We start from the raw sequence: 22,148 nt of genomic DNA on the forward strand, positions 1-22,148 counted from the left end.
TAAACCACTTTTAATATGTAGACCTGACTTCTTCTTCTGCTTGTTCTTCAGCATGTGTCAAAGAGCCAGAGCGAGCAGGACCCTGTGGGGCGTCCCATGATGCACCGCTCCGCCCTCAGCCAGGCCACAGGAGAGGCGGTTTACTGCGACGACATCCCAACGACAGACGGGGAGCTGTTCCTCGCTCTGGTCACCAGCTCTCGAGCCAAGGCTAGAATCACGTAAGGTAAAAGTAAGGATCTCTGACTACAATTTTGATTTCCTGCATCGTTTTTAAACTTTTACTTTTAATCCGACAGAGGGCTGGATGTGAGCGAGGCTCTGCAGCTTCCTGGTGTTGTGGATGTCATCACAGTCAAAGACATTCCTGGGAAGAAAGTCCGTGAAATGTGCGGGTATGAAGAGGAGCTGCTTGCTGAGAGCGAGGTACAGTGTGAGCGTGTGCACACCTCTTTTTAATGGTGTGTGTACACATTAGTTTATACACTGATTAATGTGCTTTTTCTGTGCAGGTGTCGTGCGTGGGGCAGATGTTGTGTGCGGTGCTCGCTGATACGAGAGCTCACGCCAGAAGAGGAGCAGCCGCGGTGAAGGTCGGGTACGAAGACCTGCCGGAGCCCATCTTCACCACAGAGGTGAGTTGAGTCCAGATTTACTGAAATATAACAAATCCAACCTGAGATGCGCTTTTTATGTGGATTTACCATGACAGTTTGTATACAATTATGGAGTTTCTTGCAATAATGTAAACCCAAAAAAGCATAGTTAAAGGTCCCATGTCATGCTTTTCCGGTTATTACCCGTCCCCTTGTGTGTTATGAAGGTTTTTCTGCATGTAAACGGTGTGCAAAGTCACAAACCCTCAAAGTACACCCTGTAGCGAGTACAACTCTAACACAGAAAAGACCTGTCTGTGCTGCCCCAGAACGCCTTGTTGGAGATTTCTCTTTTTCCATTGTTTTCTTCCTGGGTACAGTGACGTGCCCATACCCAAATAGACCCATTGGTCCAAATGGACCAATCCGTGGAGCCGTTACGTTACGTCCGCGGAGCCGTTACATTAAGTCTGTGGATTGGTCCATACACATCCTCACACACACACATCCACACACATCCTCACACACACACACACACACACACACACACACACACACACACACACACACACACACACACACACACACACACACACACACACACACACACACACACACACACACACACACACACACACACACACACACACACACACACACACACACACACACACACACACACACACACACACACACACACACACACACACACACACACACACACACACACACACACACACACTTTTCTCAGCTGCAGCTCCGCCGATTTCTCCTCCCTGAGACGGTGGGACGCGACGAGGCTGTTAGTCTGTGGCCAGGCTGCGGGCTGGTTTCGGGCTGGGTTTCGCTGTGTCTCACTGTCTCGCAGACGGCCACTGGGCTCACAGGGAGGGGGGGGCAGGAGCTCCAACAAGCCGTTTAGGACACAGTGAATACGCATACTATACAGAGATGCTGTATGAGAAACCAATGTGAGTTTGGAAAATTGCACTATATAAATCTATGTTAGTATACCTCAACAATGGAATTATGATCAGTAAAAATGGCCATGACATGGGACCTTTAAGACAAAATGTAGTAGCTGTAAAAAAACAGGAGTTGTAAATCGATTCAAAATCTTAGAAGATACATTAATCAATTTTCCGCACAATCCATTTTTTTCTCCATAATTTTTTTATTGTGACTCCCTGTGACAGCAAGCCATTGAGAAGTCATCTTTCTACGAGCCTCTGAGGAGCATCGAGAGAGGAAATGTGACTGAAGCGTTTAAATCGGTCGATCAGATTCATGAAGGTAAGAGTCTGTGATGAAACATATTAGTTCTATTAACATCTGAACATAATCAAACAGAACCAGGTTTTGTATTTGTCCAAAGTGTTTGCGCGTCACTGTGTTCGCTAATTGTTTCCACAGGAGAGTTTAGGATGGGAGGTCAAGAGCATTTCTACTTGGAGACGCAAAGCATGCTGGTAGTTCCCGTTGGAGAGGAGACTGAGTTCAACGTTTACGTCTCCAGTCAGTCTCTGTCATTTACTCAGGTACACAGATGATTTTTAGACCATTAGTGATCACCAAAACATTTCTATTACCAATCTGTTAACAATTAACACTTGAAATGATGACAGCACCAACACAAGATATCTGGGGTTTGATGGATTTGTCTCATTTTCCTGGGCGCAGGACGCTATAGCAGAGACGTTGGGCATCCCGTCCAACAGAGTCACATGTCACGTCAAACGGATCGGAGGAGCTTTCGGAGGGAAGGTCTTCAAAACCGCGATCCTGGCTTGTATTACGTCTGTGGCTGCGTGGAAGTAAGTCACAATGGAAGACCACAACACACAGCATCAGAAAATGTCTGTTTGATTCAAAACCAATTACTGTGAGAGAAACTTCTGCTCAGCAATGTTGATGGAAGAAATGGAAGCTGGAATCCGCTTTATATCAAACAGAGTTTATTTGAGAGTCACGGCCGTGAGCATTTACAAGGTATTCACACAACTTGCATCATGAAATCCCGAGTCAACACTGAGGAATACACAGAAAACACAGCGCAATTCTACCCAGAGAATCTAGGAGGAGCCTCTGTTCGCGCCCTTTCTATCCTAATTAATAACACATGTTTCAGGGACAAAGGACTGGTCTATTAAAACCATCTGCGCAAGTGGTCACACTTCCCCCCACAGGGAAGCAGAGCCTTTTGGCCTTTTGCCCTGTGTAAATTACAAACGGGACACATAGGGAAAACACTAAAATGTTCCCATGCACAGATATCAGTAATATTCTCTAACAATTACTGTATTGAAATTAAACGAGAAACAGAGTACACTTAAATTCTTTTTTTTATTTATGGTAATTGCTTTGACTGTTTCTGTTTAGGACTAATCGAGCAGTGCGCTGTGTTTTGGAGCGAGGAGAGGACATGTTGATCACAGGAGGCCGCCACCCTGTCCTTGCCAAATACAAAGTAATAAAAAACACTTGCCAGAAGTTGATGGATTAAACATTGTGAAGGTTTTCAGGAAAAGTGATAAAATATTGTTATTTTTTTTCAGGTGGGTTTCATGCAAGATGGAAGGATCGTGGCGGTAGATATCCAGTACTTCATGAACGCTGGAAACGCAGTGGATGAATCTATCCTAGTGCGTAAAATCATTTTATATTTATTTACCAGATGAACAGACAAAATGTAACCCTCGATTTTCTTCTTCTTCTTCTCCTTCGTCTGGCAGGTAGTCGAGAAGATTCTGCTCCACTTTGACAACGCCTACAACTTCCCCAACCTGCGGGGTCGCGCCGCCGCCTGCAGGACCAACCTGCCCTCCAACACCGCCTTCAGGGGCTTCGGCGTGCCGCAGGCCCTCATGGTCCTGGAGAACATGATCAATGACGTGGCCATGGCGCTGGGACGCCCTGCAGACCAGGTCATTATCCAATCAATATGCTTAGTATTAATCATCAGTGGTACAATCACTAATTCCTGTTTTCTAATTGTGCATCAGATCAGGGAGATGAACATGTACGAGGGTCCGTCCATCACTCACTACAAGTTTGCGTTCAGCCCGGAGAACCTGCGGCGCTGCTGGCAGGAGTGTAAGGAAAAGTGTGAGTTCAGCGCCCGCCGCAGCACCGTGCAGGAGTTCAACCTGCAGCACCGCTGGAGGAAGAGAGGCATGGCCATCGTCCCCGTTAAGTTCGGGGTCGCATTTTCAGAAAGCTTCCTAAACCAGGTCAGTTTGGTCTTTTTTAGGCATGATTAGGTTCAGCTTATTATGCTTTACATCAGTATATCTCTTAATATGCAGCAATGGTGATTGTGTGCTTGTTTGTGTGTAAAGGCTGCAGCTTTGGTGCACATCTATAAAGACGGCTCTGTTCTGGTCTCTCACGGGGGGACGGAGATGGGTCAGGGGCTGCACACTAAGATGCAACAGGTACAGGAAGTTCTTCAGTGTGACTGAAAAAGACTCAAAATGTGTGACATCTGCCAGCCCAACATAAGTCAAGAAACAAGGTCCTGATGCTGAGAGCATTTATAGAGGAAATTAAAGCTAGTAAATAGCTAATGTTTTATTTTGAAAATACAACTTCATTTGCATATGCTGTCGATTAAAGTTAAAGAAAGGAACAAAATCAGAATCGACCCTTCCCTCTCCGGTTCTGTTCCCTGTTTCCTGTCAGGTTGCGAGTCGGGAGCTCCACATCCCCGCCTCTAAGATCTACATCAGTGAGACCAGCACCAACACCGTCCCCAACACCTCCCCGTCAGGTGCATCCTACGGCACGGACGCCAACGGCATGGCAGTGAAGGTAACATCAATTCGTGTTTGGTTTTAGTGTTTTAGTTTGTTTTTTTATAAATGTCGCTTAAATGAAACGATTTAGTTGTAAGTTATAGTTTATTTTACATATCATTTACGTGTATTGTTTACATTTTTCTGTTATTCAGGATGCCTGCCAGATTCTGTACCAGCGCCTGGAGCCAATCAGGAAGAAGAACCCCAAAGGATCATGGGAGAGCTGGGTACAATTGCATAATAATGGAAACGTGAATTAGATAAATAAAGCATTTTTATCACAGATTCTGTTTTCTTTTATTTATTCTCAGGTCATGGCAGCATTTTTGGATAAAATCAGTTTATCAGTTACTGGATTCTACAGGTACGACTTCACATTTATGATCATTTAATATTTATTTATGAAGTGACAGTAACACATCCCTGTCCTCAGAGGACCGGACCTGTACATGGACTGGGAGAAGATGGAGGGGCAGCCGTACGCTTACTTCACCTTCGGAGTGTGTTGCTGTGAGGTGGAGCTGGACTGCCTCACAGGAGACTACAGGGTCAGGAAATGTTTTATTTTTTAAGAGATAAATCTGCATAATAAATAAATAACGTTGGTTCTTTTTATCCTGCAGACGGTAAGGACAGACATTGTGGCGGACATCGGGAAAAGTGTGAACCCGTCAATTGACATCGGCCAAGTGAGTGGCTGATTTAAATGCAACATAATTAGGATAACTATATATGTATTTTCTCCATTCCTGTTTATGTGTCTTCTCGCAATTATCACTGGCCCCGTGTATCTCGTAATCGATATAACCGGCCTGCTCTCGTCTATCCCACATGCTCCACTGACATCCAACATCTAGTTGCAGGCGGCCCGTGGATCTGCCAGTCAGCAGTTCCTAAGGCTGACTTCATCTCTGGCTACGCCTCCCTGCAGTCTCTGGATTTCCTTGCTCTCACTGAGACCTGGATTACTCCATTCAACACATCCACCCCAGCAGCTCTCTCCACAGCATATTCCTTCTCCCATACACCCAGACCCTCTGGCAGAGGAGGTGGCACTGGTCTCCTGCTCTCTCCCAAATGGAGCTTTTCCCTCTTCAAGCTACCTAACTTCACTCCTTCCACCTTTGAATTCCATGCCGTCTCAGTAACCCATCCTATACAATGAACCATTGTTGTTCTCTACCGTCCACCAGGCGCCTTGGGGGAATTAGATAATCTCCTCTCACACATCCCTGAAACTGGCCCTCCCGCTGTACTTCTCGGAGACTTCAACCTCCAAACAGGGAAGATAGACGAACTAACATCTCTGTTAACCGCCTTTGCTTTCTCACTGTCTCCGTCCCCACCAACTCATAAAGCTGGCAATGTCCTTGATCTCATATTCTCAAGGAACTGCACTACTTCTAACCTCTCTGTAAACCCGCTCCACACCTCCGATCACTTCTTCATTTCATTCTCTCTACCCCTTTCCAAACATAACAAACTAATCTCTTCTCATCCTGCACCTGTCCGCCGTAACCTTCGTTCCCTCTCCCCCTCTACCTTTGCCTCATCGGTGCTCTCAGCCCTCCCTTCCTCTGATTCGTTCCAATTGCTGCCTCCAAACTCTGCTGCAGAAACTCTCCTCTCTACTCTCTCATCCTCTCTGGACTTTCTCTGTCCTCTCACATCTCGGCAGGCTCGTCAGTCCCCTCCTGCTCCCTGGCTAAATGACGCACTGCGTGCTAATAGAACCGTCCTTCGGGCAGCAGAGCGGAAATGGTGGAAATCCAAACACCGTGACGACCTCCTAACCTATCAGGCTCTCCTCTCCTCTTTCTCTGCTTCGATCTCTCAGGCAAAAAGCACTTTCTTTCAAGATAAGATCCAATCTTCCTATTCCAATCCTAAAAAACTATTTTCCATCTTCTCCACCCTCTTGGACCCTCCCAAAGCCCCTTCCCCCCTCCCTTCTGTCAAGCGACTTTGTTAACCACTTTGAAAAAAAGGTTGATGATATTCGCTCTTCTTTTTCTGACTCACCTTTACTCACCGCTGGGTCACCAGACCCTCCTTTCACCCACACACTGACCTCCTTTTCCCCTGTCTCTCCAAGTGAGGTTCTTACCCTCATTACCTCTGCCCGCCCTACCACCTGTCCTCTGGACCCTATCCCCTCAAACCTCCTTCAGACTATCGCTCCTGATATTCTACCGTTTCTCTCCCATTTCATCAACACTTCTCTAACTTCTGGTCACTTTCCAAACAGTCTCAAGGAGGCAAGAGTAAACCCTCTCCTAAAGAAACCCACTCTCAACCCGTCTGATGTTATAAACGACAGGCCTGTCTCTCTCCTCCCGTTCCTGTCTAAAACACTTGAACGCGCTGTCTTTAAACAACTCTCCTGTTATCTCCATCAGAACAACCTTCTGGATCCGCACCAGTCTGGTTTCAAGGCAGGTCACTCCACAGAAACTGCCCTCCTTACTGTCACTAAGGAACTGCACACTGCTAAAGCAGCCTCCCTCTCCTCTGTCATCATCCTGTTGGACCTGTCTGCTGCATTCGACACAGTGAACCATCAGATCCTCCTTCGCAATCTCCAAGAACTTGGAGTCTCAGGCTCTGCACTTTCCCTCCTCACCTCATACCTCAAAGACCGCACCTACAGGGTTACTTGGAGAGGGTCGGAGTCCGACCCTTGTCAATTAACTACAGGGGTCCCTCAGGGCTCTGTTCTTGGTCCCCTCCTCTTCTCCTTGTACACAAACTCGCTCGGATCTGTCATTAGCCCGCATGGTTTTTCATACCACTGCTACGCTGACGACACCCAATTAATTCTGTCCTTTCCCCGCTCAGAGACCCAGGTCGTTGCGCGCATCTCTGCTTGTCTAGCTGACATCTCTCAGTGGATGTCTGCTCATCACCTCAAGCTCAACCTTGACAAGACTGAACTGCTTTTCCTTCCGGGAAAAGATTGTCCCACTCTTGACCTGACAATCAACATCGGCACCTCTGTTGTTTCCCCGACTCAGACTGCAAGGAATCTGGGTGTGACCCTAGATAACAAACTGTCCTTCACTGCAAACATCGCTGCTACAACCCGCTGCTGCAGATACACGCTTTACAACATCAGGAGGATACGTCCCCAGCTGACCCAGAAAGCGACGCAGGTTCTGGTCCAGGCTCTCGTCATCTCACGCCTAGACTACTGCAACTCCCTCCTGGCTGGTCTACCTGCATGTGCCATCCGACCTCTGCAGCTCATCCAGAATGCAGCGGCTCATCTGGTCTTCAACCTTCCTAAATTCTCCCACACCACGCCGCTCCTCCGCTCCCTCCACTGGCTTCCGATAACTGCTAGAATCCACTTCAAGACAATGGTACTAGTGTACCATGCTGCGAATGGATCTGGCCCTTCCTACATCCAGGACATGGTTAAACCGTACACCCCAGCACGTGCACTCCGCTCTGTATCAACCAAACGGCTCGCTGCACCATTGCTGCGAAGGGGACCCAAGTTCCCATCAGCAAAAACACGTGGGTTGGCTATCCTGGCTCCAAAATGGTGGAATGAGCTCCCCATTGACATCAGGACAGCAGATAGCTTACACACCTTCCGGCGCAGACTGAAAACTCATCTCTTTCGACTCCACTTCGAGCGATAGAATTACTAACAGAGCACTTATATACTAATAAAGGACTGGCTTACCTAAAGCCAGTTGAAATGTTTTTTCTCTATGAAACCTGATGTACTTATATGATTCTGTTTTCTTCAAGTTTGTATTTTGTTGGTCGAACGCACTTATTGTAAGTCGCTTTGGATTAAAGCGTCAGCTAAATGCAATGTAATGTAATTGAATGTAATAACTAGGAACAGATGCTCTTCAGAGTTTACTCGAGTTTACTCGTTTCTTTTATTTGTATTTTTATCTCCATTTCCCCCTTTTTCTTTACTGTTTAACATCTTATCTTTTGTCTCTTCCTCCCTTCCTTTCCTGCCTCCTCTCTCCTCAGATTGAAGGAGCCTTCATGCAGGGTCTGGGTCTGTTCACTCTGGAGGAGTTGAAGTTCTCCCCCGCCGGGCTTCTGTACACTCGCGGTCCGTCTCAGTATAAGATCCCGGCAGTGTGCGACGTGCCGCTTCACTTCAATGTCTACTTGCTGTCGAACTCCGACAACCCCCACGCCATCTACTCCTCAAAGGTTCAATATTTATTTTGCATTGTTGACGAGAAATAATACTCCTGTGGTTATTTCTTGACTTTTTCTCGCTTCTCTGATGTGTGTCAATTAATAAGACAATAAATGTTCCTGGTGTTTGGTTCTGCAGGGTATTGGAGAGCCTGTCCTCTTCCTGGGCAGCACTGCGTTCTTCGCCATCAAAGACGCCGTGTCTGCAGCTCGCTCTGACTCTGGGTTATTTGGCCCGTTTTCTCTAAACAGCCCTGCGACTCCGGAGAGGATCTGCCTCGCCTGCGCCTCCCCGTTGACTCAGAAGGTAAAAACTGCAGAAATATGGGTGTTTCTACACAGAAACTGCAGTGGTTGAGATCAGTTGAAGTGTTTGTTTTACATTGTACCTGCCTAATTTACTGTGATTTCTCCAATAGCAGGTATTCATTTAAGGCAGGGGTGGGGAGCCTTTTTCCTCTCAAGGGCCATTTCAATTTTTACAATATCCTCCGGATTTTTTTTTAAATGTTGAAGTTGAAAGCATCAATCTGGTGCACTTTGAGAGCAACATTAAGAGATCTATGGATACATCTCTCAACTCTCATATGAAACAGAACTGTAAGCAGATTTCTTTTTTCTTTATGGATATTTTACAAATCACTCCCCTTTCAAACGGTATTCCTGTTTATTAATAACAACTTCTTTTTTTTTTACTGTCATATAGGATTTTATACCTGTTTACTTTATTCTCTTATTTTTTTATAACTAATGATCATATAAATATGTGCCTTTACCTCACTGGTTGGGGAAAAAGCTTCTTATATTCGTTAGCATAGCTAGCTAACCAGATGCTAATAACAACAAAGTTATTGACTGTATGATCAGTATGACAGATGAACAGATCGCCACTGGGCTTTCAACTAAAGACACAGCCTCGCAGAAACTGCGGCATGTGTACGGCTCCTTATGGGTAGCCTACTGCAATTTTTGGAAGTGGCGGAGTGGTGTTCTGGTGCTCTCCGTCAGAACTGCACCCCTGCCAGACGAGACATATACCACGTGATGACACGTTAGGCTCGTGTTGTGTTCAAGAACCCTGACCTTGGCTAGGAAAAACAGGCACTCGCTTGTTTAATTTGTTTGCGGTCTAGATTTCTCTAATTTTTTTCTTTTTTGCGTGAGTTTATAAATTACCTCGAGGGCCGTCCCAAATTGTCTCGCGAGCCGTATACGGCCCGGGGGCCGGAGGTTCCCCACCCCTGATTTAAGGTCTGCTATTCTGTCATTGATTTTATTTGATTTAAAAATGTTATTCTGCCATGGTGTACAATTCCAGAGATTTTACATTTAGCATTCTCCAGTGGTGATATTTGTTGGTTTGTGTTTTATTTTGTTCCCAGATTCCAGCCAGCAAACCAGGATCTTTCACACCATGGGCCTTAAACATCTGAAACTCAACCTGTCAATCTTTGTATGTGAATACTAAAGCAGTGCATGAATGCAACAAACAATAATGAAGTAACACAGTTATACTCAATGATCTATAAACCTTCTCTGTTCTTTTGAACCAACCAATGAAACGTTTCTAATTGAATTGTTACATTGTTATTGCAATTTGTTTGCCCTTTCATCAACAAATGATCTGTGTTTCCTCTTTATTATTCAGTGGTATTCCACAAACGTTTTATGACTGATACAAACAAATATTTGTATTGTTTTCTTTTTAACCTTTCATCAAAAAAGTAAAGTAAGTGAGTAAAACTATTGCTAAAAACAGATCAGCCTACCTGGTAAAGACAGCTGAAACTTCATGTCTAGAAAAATCAGAAAGGGACACAGAAGCACTTCTAGAATGGCTCTATAATATAAAACAAGTGATATAGATGTGACTCAATATTTGTAAAATAAACTGGCTGAATTGATCAAATTAAAATGTTGATGTAATACTTGTACATTTTAAAATGAATATGAAGTATGTATTTGTTATTTCCATGGAACGGTGTCATGCCGAGATATGCATGCACCTCGCGGGAGCGCGCACAGCTTCAAGCGAAAACTTTTCTTTTTGGTTCATCAATGGTGATAAATAATCTGAAGTCTATAGTTTATGAACATTAAGAGTCATTCATATTTTATTTTAGTAGCATTTCCTTTATGTGATTGGTCTAAGTTTGCAAGGTTTGTTTGATAATTATTATTTCTCAGGGTGAATTCTCTTGTGTTCTTTCCGCTGTGTTTAAAAAAAAAAAAATTAAAGTATTCTCTGTCGGGACTTCCTGCAACAACACCACGCCGTTATCTTGATTCTGATTGGCCAGAACACATTATCAAAGATGTTCTATTGAGAAGACGATCACTACGTGACAAAAGTTTTCAAAACCGTTTCTGGTCTTCGGTATTTCCAGACAAGTGGCTACTGAAATCAATATTACTAACTGCTGTCTGTGCAATTTACCCCGTGCAAGTTGGCAGACTTTATTTTGCTTACTTTAACATCATTTTTCATGGTGGGGCTAAGCCATTTCTTGGTATGGGTGTAGCCCACCCCCTGCCACTGGTGGGATGTATGGGGCGGGCCATTCTGCACATGTGTTAAATGCAGAGATGTTCACAAGTCTTTTTTTGCAAGTCCAAGTCAAGTCTCAAGTCTTTGGTCACGAGTCCAAGTCAAGTCTCAAGTCTTTGTGGGGTGAGACTTGATCAAGTCTCAAGTCTTTGGTCACGAGTCCAAGTCAAGTCTCAAGTCTCTAAAAAATAAAAGTCTCATGTCTCTTCTGGTTGTAATAAGCCTTCTATTGTCTGCTGCTATCCAGTCTGTTAAGAATACTGCACAGCTATATCTAAGAAATTAAAAAACATTTACTGTGTTATTATCACTCCTATATCTATTAGCATACAGTATCAGTACTGATTAGTTGTTTGTTATATGATCACTTTAAACAGGCTATTGCAATGCAATATGAGGAAAAACATCACACTTTAGCTAAATGCAAACAACTTATAAGCAAAACACTTCAGAATCAGAAATACGTCAAATACGTCTTTGTATCAACCGTATTGTTTAATTACACTGGGTCTCTAATGACATCTTTTAAGTCTACTATTAATAAACATATTCCTCTATCCTCTCACTCAAACCCAGTGTAATGGTAACCTGATAAACCTGTAACATTAACGTTACGTGGTCAACAATAAACCTGTAACCTGCCTATAACCCGACAGATGTATTTATGTATGTAACTATGTATTTTTCTACGTTTAACGTTAGCCAGTAGATGGTGGCAGCGGGTAATGATTAACGTTACCGACCTTTTTTATGTCATGTCAAGAGTTGGATGTCAACGCCACTCAACTCAAACAAGTGTGACAAGCAATTCACTAATCTTTTCAAATATTCAGTTACAAAGCTAGTAGCAAGCTAAGTTAACATTACACAGCTGATGCTGAGCTAAACATGTTTGCTAACCGTCCATATGCGTTAATGTGACTGACCTCTCCGGGTGAGTTTAAGTGCCTGATGAAATTCGACGTTGTTGCGCCAGCATCCTTGATTTTGATATTGCAGACTTTGCAGTGTGCGCTCCTTCTGTTGGTGCCGCCGGCGTTTTGTTCGAAGTTTTTGTAGTTGAACCTAATTACAAGCGGTACAGCCGCAGGTGTGCCGCCGGTCGCCATTGTGTTACTACGAGATAGTAACAGAGGCGCGCACGTCTGCGTAATGAGCCCGGCTAAAATAACTGGATGGCCTACCTGCCTGTCAGCCTTCCATCTGGGCACAAACTTATCTCGTGCCCTCATTGGTCATGTGCACGTTCGTGTGTGTTGGAGGAGGCGGGCTCTATAAGGAAGTAGCAGCCTCTAGCAGATTATCTCCGGTTGTGTATTTTCAAATTCTAGCGATCTCGAGCCGGTTTCTCTCAAATGTACCGACCCCACCTTAATACGCCAAAAATAGAAAACACAATGATTGTTCACGAGTCCAAGTCGAGTCTGAAGTCTTTTGGTCACGAGTCCAAGTCAAGTCTGAAGTCTCTGTGTGTGCGACTTAAGTGCGACTCGAGTCCGAGTCGCAGACTCGAGTCCCCATCTCTGGTAAATGCGTTAAATATTTTAACGCAATTCATTCAAAAAATGAATTACCGTCGTTAACGCGATAATTTTGACAGCATTAGTTTTTTTATAAGTGTGTGGTTGCGTTCTAGTCACTTTGCTCAGCACTACTGCTTGTTACAACTTTCATTTGCTGTACTCGCCATTAACTGTTATGGCTCAGGTTAATCTCGGCCCCTCCGACGTGAGCGTGGTTCTTGGTTCTTGCCGGGCAGCCAAGTGGGGTCAGCTAAGAACCGGTTTTGGGTACTTAGAGCAGGCTCCACTGCGGCTGAAACAGGAAGAACCAGAGCTAAATCAGGCTGTAGCACGGAACTGGCTCTGGAACCGGTTTGGTGTAGAAGGGGTGTAGTGGGAATTTTTATTATTATCATCCTTATTATTATCCTTATTATGTCTTTCATATGTTTAAACCAAATGCTTCTTATTTCCTCTTGTTGTGCTTTTACCATTATTATTCTATTATATTCTCTTATGAGTTTCCCAGTCTCTGCAAGGCCACAGCTGCTCTGAGAACCGTTATGCTATCTACTCAAGGCCACTGGGTGTCTCATCAACAATCTGACTGTGTGAACCCAGATTGTTTTCTTTCCCACTCCTTTTCTATATAACCTTTGCTTTTCCATTGTTCTGCGCACTCTCGCGCAGACTATGTTATACTCTGTGCGACTTGTGACATATTTATATTATTGTATCGTGTATTTGAAGCTTCAAATAAATAACCAAAAGACAGCTTTGCTTGATTCACCATTTATTTGTATTGTTCATTTGACTTGTACTCTCCAGCGCTGTGTTGGGCCCTAGATTTCCATAACAAATGGCGTTGTCGGCAGGATCTCTGTATGTTTGATCGGGGAAACCTCTGGATGCTGGTGGCTGCTAGCTCCGGGATCTTGGATCCTCCTCTACCCCGACATAAAACGTACGGGACGAGGGGACCAGCGCGAGGGGTGGAACCGATTGACTTCACGAGATCCAACGAACTCAAAGGGCTTTCAATACTCGGTGAGATGTGCAAAGTCTAAATTGTTTAAAGTTAAACGTAATTAAAACTCCATGACATCAGGAGAGGGACTGCTCGAAAACAGAGATATTTGGCATATCTAGCATCGACGGATGAAAAATAGTGTTTTGGTGACACGGAGTGTTTTGGTGACACTTTAATAGTGTTTTGGTGACACGGAGTGTTTTGGTGACACTTTAAAAGACTTTGCTATGGGGGCAAAGCAGGGGGGGGGGGGGGTATGTACAGCCTCCTGAGGGTCCGATAGTTGATGTCATGCGAGCAAAATATGGTGAAGAAAGTCTGGCTAAATTAAATATATGGACGGAAATGTTCGGATTTCCTAAGGGAGGTTCTTTGAGTAAATTAAAAATCAAAAACCTAAGAGATAAATTACAAGAGTATGGAGATGGGATGAAAAAGAAAAGTACAATTAAAGTAAAAGACTTGGAAAAACTGGACACTCATAGAAAGTGTTTATAATACTGGGGAGTAAAAAAAAGGCAGTTGGCCTTGGGGATTAAATAAAATATTAAGGTTGAAAATGAATGTGAAGAAAAGAAATACATTATTTCCAAAAGACATGTAAACCCCAGACATCTCTGTGTCCTTCCATTGCAGGCCTGAATGACCTCTCCTCGACTGGGTATCCCTTCCCTCCTCCGGCGTACAACCCTGGCAATCTGGTTGGAACACCTCAACCACCTCCACTACAAGCCCCAGCCATGCAGTCAGCGTCAACTCCAAGCTCGACAACAGCGGTATAAACAAACCCGATGCCCTAGGAGACCAAGCAGGTGTTTGGGAAACAAACCTCAGTAATGCCTTTCTCAACGGACTCACAGACACAGCGCAAGCTAAACAAAATGCTGGCCGCTCACAATACCGAGGGAGAGGCAGAGGAGGTTTTCAGAGGCAGAGGACAAGAAGCAAGACGTTCATTTGAAGAAAGATGTTTCCAAGTGTGGAAGTGTTGAACATTGGATTATGGGACTGCTCACAGAACACTGGAGTGGAGGCAGAGGGGGACAGCAGGGAAGGGGCCCAATCGAGCGAGATGGAAATTCAGCCAGCAGCATCAAACCAGGGAAGTGACACACACACACACACACACGCATCATACATGCTATTGAGAAATTAGAAGAATTAGAGGACATGTCTGTAATTAAAAAGGGTACATATTTGAAATATGACAGTGAATGTTTGCGTTAAGAAATGTCCCACACATTTTTGGTTGATTCTGGGGCTACACATTCTGTGGTAAAAAAGGTAGATTTGCCTGAATGCAAATTTAGTGATAGATTTATTCATGTGCTGGGTTTATGAAAAGGAGAAGTTTCTGTACCACTTCAGAGTGGAGATAACGGTGTTGACAGTAATCCATTTCCCACATCAGTAAAAAACAGTTATTTTATCATCTGTCTGCCCAATACATTTACTGGGCAGAGATCTGGTTCTCCGGTTCGGCTTGGACCTCATTTTTCCACAAATGAGGGTCTTAAAGTCCGACAGCCATCTCCTACGATGGTTCAAAAAGTGTCATTTGATGATAAAGAACTGGTGAATGTGTATCAATGGGCTGCTGACATATCCTGATTTTCAGGAGTTGTTGCATTTGACTGGTCAACGTGGTTTTCCACCTGCTGTGTGGAAACTTCTCATTTTGCATTGTACTGCTAACGTGGTTGAAAGATCCGTGTAAATGCTATGATGAGAGTTTTACTGTTAGAATGTGTGAATGATGAGCTCATATTTAAAAATGTATTGGAATTTGCTGGGTAGCACTATCTCTGTTAGACTCACACACACACAAGACACAACCAGCTGTGTCAAATCCCAGGGGCGGTCCACACATTTCACTAGCCAGGGGGCCCCACTGATAAATGGAGGGATTTGGGTCCAATCGTTAAAGATTGGGAGTCAGTCACTGATTGGGCACCTACACACACAGAATATGTCATGTACTCTATGTCACGTGACGTGTATCAAAGGAAAATGTGCACGAACGTAGCCGTTCTGCGCACATTGCTGTTGGTTGAGGATAAGGTAATTCTCATATCTCTGAGCTTCCTGCCGCGCTTTCAGATGTGCCATACTCACTCTGGGCAGCTCACAGATATGACGTAGGGTTAATGTCCACGTTCACGTACCGTACTCATTGAAACGTGAAGCTGTTGATGGCCAGTGTTTACCTCTCTGCTTAAACAAGGGGTCATTATTCCGTGTAACGATTCCAGTGTTTCCTGTCAAAAAGATCAGAGACAAACCTCCTGACGAGTGGAGATTTGTCCAGGATTTACGATGTAAATGCAGCTGTGCATGCACGCTCGTCCGGAATTCTTATCTGATTACTCCAAAAGTTCCAGCCTCTGCAACATATTTACTGCCATAGATGTCTCAAATGTTTTTTTTCCAGTGTTCCGGTACACAAAGACAGTACATTTTTGTTCACATTTGAATATAATGGTAAACCTTACACATTCACACGTTTGTGTTAAGACTAAATGTTAAAAAAGTCACTAAGCAACAGATGATGTCATTCTTGCGTATGTGTTCATAACACACGGCTGTTGTTATGCTTGCTGTGACGTTACCTTAGTCCGTTCTCTGCTTGTAATTATGCCGTTACAAGCTTCAAAGTTGTATTTATCATCTGAATTTGCCGAAACAAGTTTAATATTCTGAAAGCCAATACTTTGAAGATGTATAAGTGAGGTGTCTTGAGTAGTCAAAATTACCTACAAATCATTGTACACACGTGTACATATTATTCTATTTTTATGCAGCTCTGTGTGATTTTGTAGCTACAATTCAGACTAATACACTACCAGAAGTGGAATAAGTACTCAGATATTGTAGTGAAATTAGAAGTACTCAGATATTGTATTTGAGTAAAGGAATAAGTACTCAGATCTTGTACTTGAGTAAAAGTAGAAATACCAGAGTGTTACAGTAACAGTCCTGCATTCAAAATGTTCTTCAAGTAAAAGTAGAAAAGTATTATCAGAATATAGTGAAAGTAAAGACAGTAAAAGTAGTCGTTGTGCAGATTGGTCCATTTCAGAATAATATATGTGATGTGTTTTATAATGATTGATCATGAAAGTGTTCTCAAAGCTGGTGAAGGTGCAGCTAGTTTGAATGAATTTGTATTCTGCAGGGTAGCTGGTGGATTCACTCCAGGTGGAACTAAAGTCTGATTTAACACTTGATTATATTTCACATCATTCATCCACATCTGTGAAGTAACTAAAGGTATTAATACATGAAGTGAAGGAAAAGTACACCATGTACCTATGACTTATGTTCACTTCCAACCTAAAAGGACCTAAAAAATAGTAATCAATAATGTATTGAAAAGTTATTTGCTGATTGGTTTTTATATCGGCTCAGCCAGGTTATATGGGAGGCCCAGTCTACGTACACTCTAACAACAAATGCATTGGCTTAACAAAGAAAATCAAGGCAATAGGTTGCATCGATGGTTATTGAGTTAAGACAACTTCTATTGAAATGTTGTTAAAGCAACAAAGTTATTTGGGTTAGGGGAGAAGGCTTTTCCTCTGCAATCAGAGGTGTTTTCAATTACCACTCACTTAATAATTGGTAGCATAAACACATGTTTTTAAGTTGATTACTCCAAAAGTTCCAACTTGTTTTACCGTATGATTTAAATCTAATCTTAAATTGTATGTACTTAATTACCACATGTTGAACATGAACACATGTTTTTAAGTTGACAACTATTTATAAATTAAGTTGCTCCAAATAATATTGTATCAATAGGGTTTTTCTCTTAGCTTTTTCATGTTTTTGCCTTTAAAGAAAGAAATTAATTGATTCCACAACAAAAATATTAGGCAATTCATTTTTTTTGAACTGCAGGTGTTTATTTCAACACATGATGTTTCAAAAGGAGAGACTTCATTTAGTTTGAATATTGCCTGAAGACGGTTGACGTAATTTCCATTGTGTGCACACCTACTGTAGACCGGACTTAAAGACAGACAGGTTTTTATTGTTTGGACTTAAAAGACGTTCCTCTGACCAACGCTGACCTCATTTTGTATGTTGATGGGTCTGCCTCTCGCGACCAAGGGGGCACTAATTTATGTGTTTGTTTTTTTCTATTGTGTTTTTTTTGTTTTTGTTTTTTTCTGTTGTTTCAGATTCTGCTGTATTCCGTTCTGGACCGCTTCCATGTCACCTCTCAGCACAGGCAGCAGAGCTCATCGCACTAACTGAAGCCTGCACGTTTGCAGAAGGCAAAACCGTGACTATTTACACTGACTCATGCTTTCGGGGTAGTACACAATTTTGGGGCTATTTGGAAGTGTAGACAATTTCTTAAATCTGATGGCAAACCAGTACTTAACCATGTGCTGGTTGCAGGCTTACTAGACGGCATTCTGCTCCCATCTGAGGTTGCAGTCTGTAAATGTGCCGCACACGCAAGCAGTACAGACCCAGTTTCCCTAGGAAATGCGTCTGCTGACTCAGCCGCAAAGGCAGCTGCCCTGATTCCTCTCGCACCTCACGCACACTCATTTGTTAAAATCCCTGTCTCCTCCTTTACTGACAAAATGTCATCACTAACTTCCATGCAGCAGCTAGCTACGCCAGTTGAGAAAGCTCAATGGAAGGCTGCTGGGGCTGTTTTTTGGGTTGGCCCAAATTCCAATCCATGTCTTCCCAGACATTTTTTTTCCCTCATTTCGCTAAATTGACACATGGGTGGGATCATGTGTCAAAAGGGGGGATGTTAGAGTCTATAAATCAGGAGTGGTTCACAAGGGGGTTCACAGTAACAGCTCAAAAGCACTGTGAAGCATGCTAATCTGCATCATGCAAAATTACAAACTAGCAAAATGCTGTGCAGACACAGGTCTGTCATGGACACAAGCTCTGCCCATTGTGCTGATGTACATGAGGATGCGGAAAAGAACACGGAGTCAACTCAGCCCATTTGAAATCCTATGCTAATCCAGATTGGACTCAAGGCTCCAGGATGTCCTCCTCCCTCCACAACTGTGTGTGAGGATGCTATGTTGTCATATTGTGTTAACCTATCATCCACTTTAGCGACTGCCACTGGTCCGCTTCACCGCCTTCAACCGGGCGACTTCGTGCTGGTCAAGGATTTCCGGAGAAAGAGCTGGAAATCCAATCGTTGGCAGGTCCCTACCAGGTGCTTCTCGTCACCCAGACAGCGGTCAAGGTCGCCGAGAGAGCTACATGGGTCCACGCCAGCCACTGCAAGGTCGTAGTCACAGGAAAGGAGAAACGATAGAAACAGATGACAACAAGTGACATGTCCAAGTCACCAACAGATGACAACAAGTGACATGTCCAAGTCACCAACAGATGACAACAAGTGATGTGTCCGAGTCACCAACAGATGACAACAAGTGACATGTCCAAGTCACCAACAGATGACAACAAGTGACATGTCCAAGTCACCAACAGATGACAACAAGTGACGTGTCCTAGTCACCACCAGCACCACACTTGCACTACATACACCAAAACACACTACACACAAGGTGTCACGAGCGAGTGCCAGCTGAGCGGTTCCATATGCTCTCTGGTTCCTCGTTTGTGTTATCAGTGTGCGAAGTCTGACGGTCCGTGTCACGAAATCGACCGAGAGAATACACTCACACACTCCATGGAACATTTCCCCCTCGTGATGAGGGCTCGCCTGGAGAGACGACAACGCAACCGTGAGCAATGTGAATGCTACTGGAGAGCCTGGACACTCATAGAATGGTTCCTCTGCATACTTGCCATGATAGTTGTGTTAGGACTAGTCCTATATTTTATGTATCCTTTTCAGCACACAGCATGTCAGCCAAAATCGAGGTATCTAAGAGGTACATGGAGAAAGCAGGGCGAACCACATTTATTTTATTTTTTTGTCTGTATGTATGTATCCGGCGCCGACCCGTGTGGCACATTTTACATAGACATCGCGCCCAAAACTCAGACCCGGAAAAGCGTAAGCAACCTTTGACGCCACTGTTGACATCCATAGGTACATCTACATTTAATCTATACATAGGCGACCATAGCAACATTGATGTGGGTCAGACCAGTAATGGGATCACCGGTAACGTCTGGTGGCACACTCTGAGATCATTGTTGCAGGCCGCAGGACAACATGGGTCATGTTATGCATGCACCCTTTTCCCCCAGGACTCATCAATGTCCGTGCCAGTTCGTCCTCGCTCTCTGACCCAGGTTGAACACCTCTGTGCGTTTATGGCTCTGACAAAGCCCATCAAGGGTGAAGACAGCGTAACCGAGTGGCGTTATGCTAGGCAGCTTCCCCCACCATGCAGCAATCGGTCTGACTCCTCTTTGCGTGCATCCACGCTTGACACCACATACGCAAAGTACCAACCCGTCAGCCATGTGCACCCCAGTCATTTGAGAGGGATGAAACACAACCTCTGCATCCAGAGAGGTTACCACAAAACGTCTTTTACACCACCTTATTTTTTCCTAGGCACTACTACTGGTTGTACTCGCATCCTACGGAACACATGCGGTGACGGTGCTTACAAAATTTCGTATTGTCACATATCTGGTGCCCCTGAGAGAATCCTTTCTAACGTAGCATTCCCAGATGTTGAACATATTTCCCTCCAACTGGCCTGGCCCAGTGATGCTGGGTTTAGCGCGCCAGAAGATTACGTTTGGTTGTGCGGCAACAAGCTCTATCAAGTTCTGGCTCCCCTTTGGATAGGGACATGCACTCTAGTGGATTTGAATCCAGCAGTCACTGTACTCACGTCCTTAATGCACACGACACATCATTACCCAGAGTTCCAACACCCCGACCACCACAAGGTAAAAAGAGATATGACGTCCGCTGGAGCTAAATTCATGGGTGGCCTGTTCCCATGGTGGGGTACAGTAAACAATGCCCATAAAATAGATACCTTACACGTCCGGCTAGAGAACCTCACTTAGGAGAGGACGCAAGGCTTCCAGGCTTTGACCCCATTCATAATAGCCTCTAGGAACATGCTCATGCAGCACCAATTCGCTCTTGACCTTTTGTTCGCCTCAAAGGGTGGCCTGTGTCATGTGATCGGTGACTCCTGTTGCACTTACATTCCCGACGCCACCAAGAACATCACTGACACCGTGCTGCATCTTAACAACCTGTTTGATTATCCCAATACTGAAGAAGTGCGTTTCCAGCATGGTGTCCTCAGCTTTCGTTCAGTATACTACTATTCCATTACAAGACAATCCTTTGCGCCACAGTGAGATAGATCAGCTAGAATCAGAAGAGTCTGATTCCGATTCATCAATATAATCATGTGTGTATCTCCTCTCTTATGCTTACATTATATTGGAGTCTGTCCTCCACAAAAACAGCCAGTTTTCTATGATATATTTGTGATGTGTTTACTTAAACCAGCGATGGAGTGTATTCATTGATGTGTTATATCAGTCTATCCTATCATTTTTTTTTTTTTCTATTGATCAAGTATGATCAAAAGGGGGGAATGTAGTGGGAATTTTTATTATTATCATCCTTATTATTATCCTTATTATGTCTTTCATATGTTTAAACCAAATGCTTCTTATTTCCTCTTGTTGTGCTTTTACCATTATTATTCTATTATATTCTCTTATGAGTTTCCCAGTCTCTGCAAGGCCACAGCTGCTCTGAGAACCGTTATGCTATCTACTCAAGGCCACTGGGTGTCTCATCAACAATCTGACTGTGTGAACCCAGATTGTTCTCTTTCCCACTCCTTTTCTATATAACCTTTGCTTTTCCATTGTTCTGCGCACTCTCGCGCAGACTATGTTATACTCTGTGCGACTTGTGACATATTTATATTATTGTATCGTGTATTTGAAGCTTCAAATAAATAACCAAAAGACAGCTTTGCTTGATTCACCATTTATTTGTATTGTTCATTTGACTTGTACTCTCCAGCGCTGTGTTGGGCCCTAGATTTCCATAACAGGGGCAGAACCAGAGAAGAACCAGTTAAGCACCAGAACGGTTCTTGAACCGGAACCGGTTTGTTTTATTGGCGGTTGGCAAACCACTTAAGAGTACTGGAGTGTGAAACAAGAGCTATTGAGTCAGTGTTGTGGTGCTGTTGCTTTGGTCTGGATCTGTGAGCTAACCACGCCCCGTTCATTTGAATATTAGAAATGGAAATGTGATGTGGCATTATGAAATAAAAGTCTCTTGAAATAAATAAATGTGGCATTATGAAATAAAAGTCTCTTGAAATAAATAAATGTGGCATTATGAAATAAAAGTCCCCTATTTATTTCAGAATGTATTTCGTAACCTTATTTATTTCATAGGCATATTTACATATATATTATATATATGTATTTATTTTATTATTTATGTATTTATTTAATTTTGGCTTAAACGGCATTCCATGTTAAAACTTTGAAATACAGATTTGGATATGGCCTGTTGAAGCATCTGGGTCTTTGAATGGA

General features: G+C 43.6%; 1 protein-coding gene across 2 annotated transcripts in view; it reads left to right on the forward strand.

Annotated features, from left to right (window-relative positions):
- aox6 (aldehyde oxidase 6) overlaps nucleotides 1-21,567 on the forward strand; it is a 31,297-nt gene extending 9,730 nt beyond the window's left edge. Inside the window, exons 17-35 of one of the 2 annotated variants that reach the window (XR_011644333.1) lie at nucleotides 52-221; nucleotides 300-426; nucleotides 513-635; nucleotides 1,793-1,889; nucleotides 2,010-2,134; nucleotides 2,277-2,410; nucleotides 2,976-3,063; nucleotides 3,152-3,238; nucleotides 3,329-3,826; nucleotides 3,935-4,030; nucleotides 4,278-4,406; nucleotides 4,546-4,620; nucleotides 4,705-4,757; nucleotides 4,827-4,941; nucleotides 5,017-5,082; nucleotides 8,390-8,578; nucleotides 8,706-8,873; nucleotides 9,949-13,663; nucleotides 14,283-21,567. Coding sequence is in view for 1 of the 2 variants with exons in the window: in XM_034099784.2 (XP_033955675.1) it covers nucleotides 52-221; nucleotides 300-426; nucleotides 513-635; nucleotides 1,793-1,889; nucleotides 2,010-2,134; nucleotides 2,277-2,410; nucleotides 2,976-3,063; nucleotides 3,152-3,238; nucleotides 3,329-3,520; nucleotides 3,599-3,826; nucleotides 3,935-4,030; nucleotides 4,278-4,406; nucleotides 4,546-4,620; nucleotides 4,705-4,757; nucleotides 4,827-4,941; nucleotides 5,017-5,082; nucleotides 8,390-8,578; nucleotides 8,706-8,873; nucleotides 9,949-9,999 (2,313 nt within the window). In the remaining variant the exon portion in view is untranslated. Of the gene's footprint in view, nucleotides 1-51; nucleotides 222-299; nucleotides 427-512; nucleotides 636-1,792; nucleotides 1,890-2,009; nucleotides 2,135-2,276; nucleotides 2,411-2,975; nucleotides 3,064-3,151; nucleotides 3,239-3,328; nucleotides 3,827-3,934; nucleotides 4,031-4,277; nucleotides 4,407-4,545; nucleotides 4,621-4,704; nucleotides 4,758-4,826; nucleotides 4,942-5,016; nucleotides 5,083-8,389; nucleotides 8,579-8,705; nucleotides 8,874-9,948; nucleotides 13,664-14,282 lie in introns of those variants that run through there. The other variant, XM_034099784.2, reaches the window with a different exon arrangement.
- Nucleotides 21,568-22,148: the final 581 nt, after the last annotated feature.

The sequence above is a fragment of the Pseudochaenichthys georgianus genome, chromosome 2 (assembly GCF_902827115.2).
Source record: "Pseudochaenichthys georgianus chromosome 2, fPseGeo1.2, whole genome shotgun sequence".
NCBI lineage: Eukaryota > Metazoa > Chordata > Actinopteri > Perciformes > Channichthyidae > Pseudochaenichthys > Pseudochaenichthys georgianus.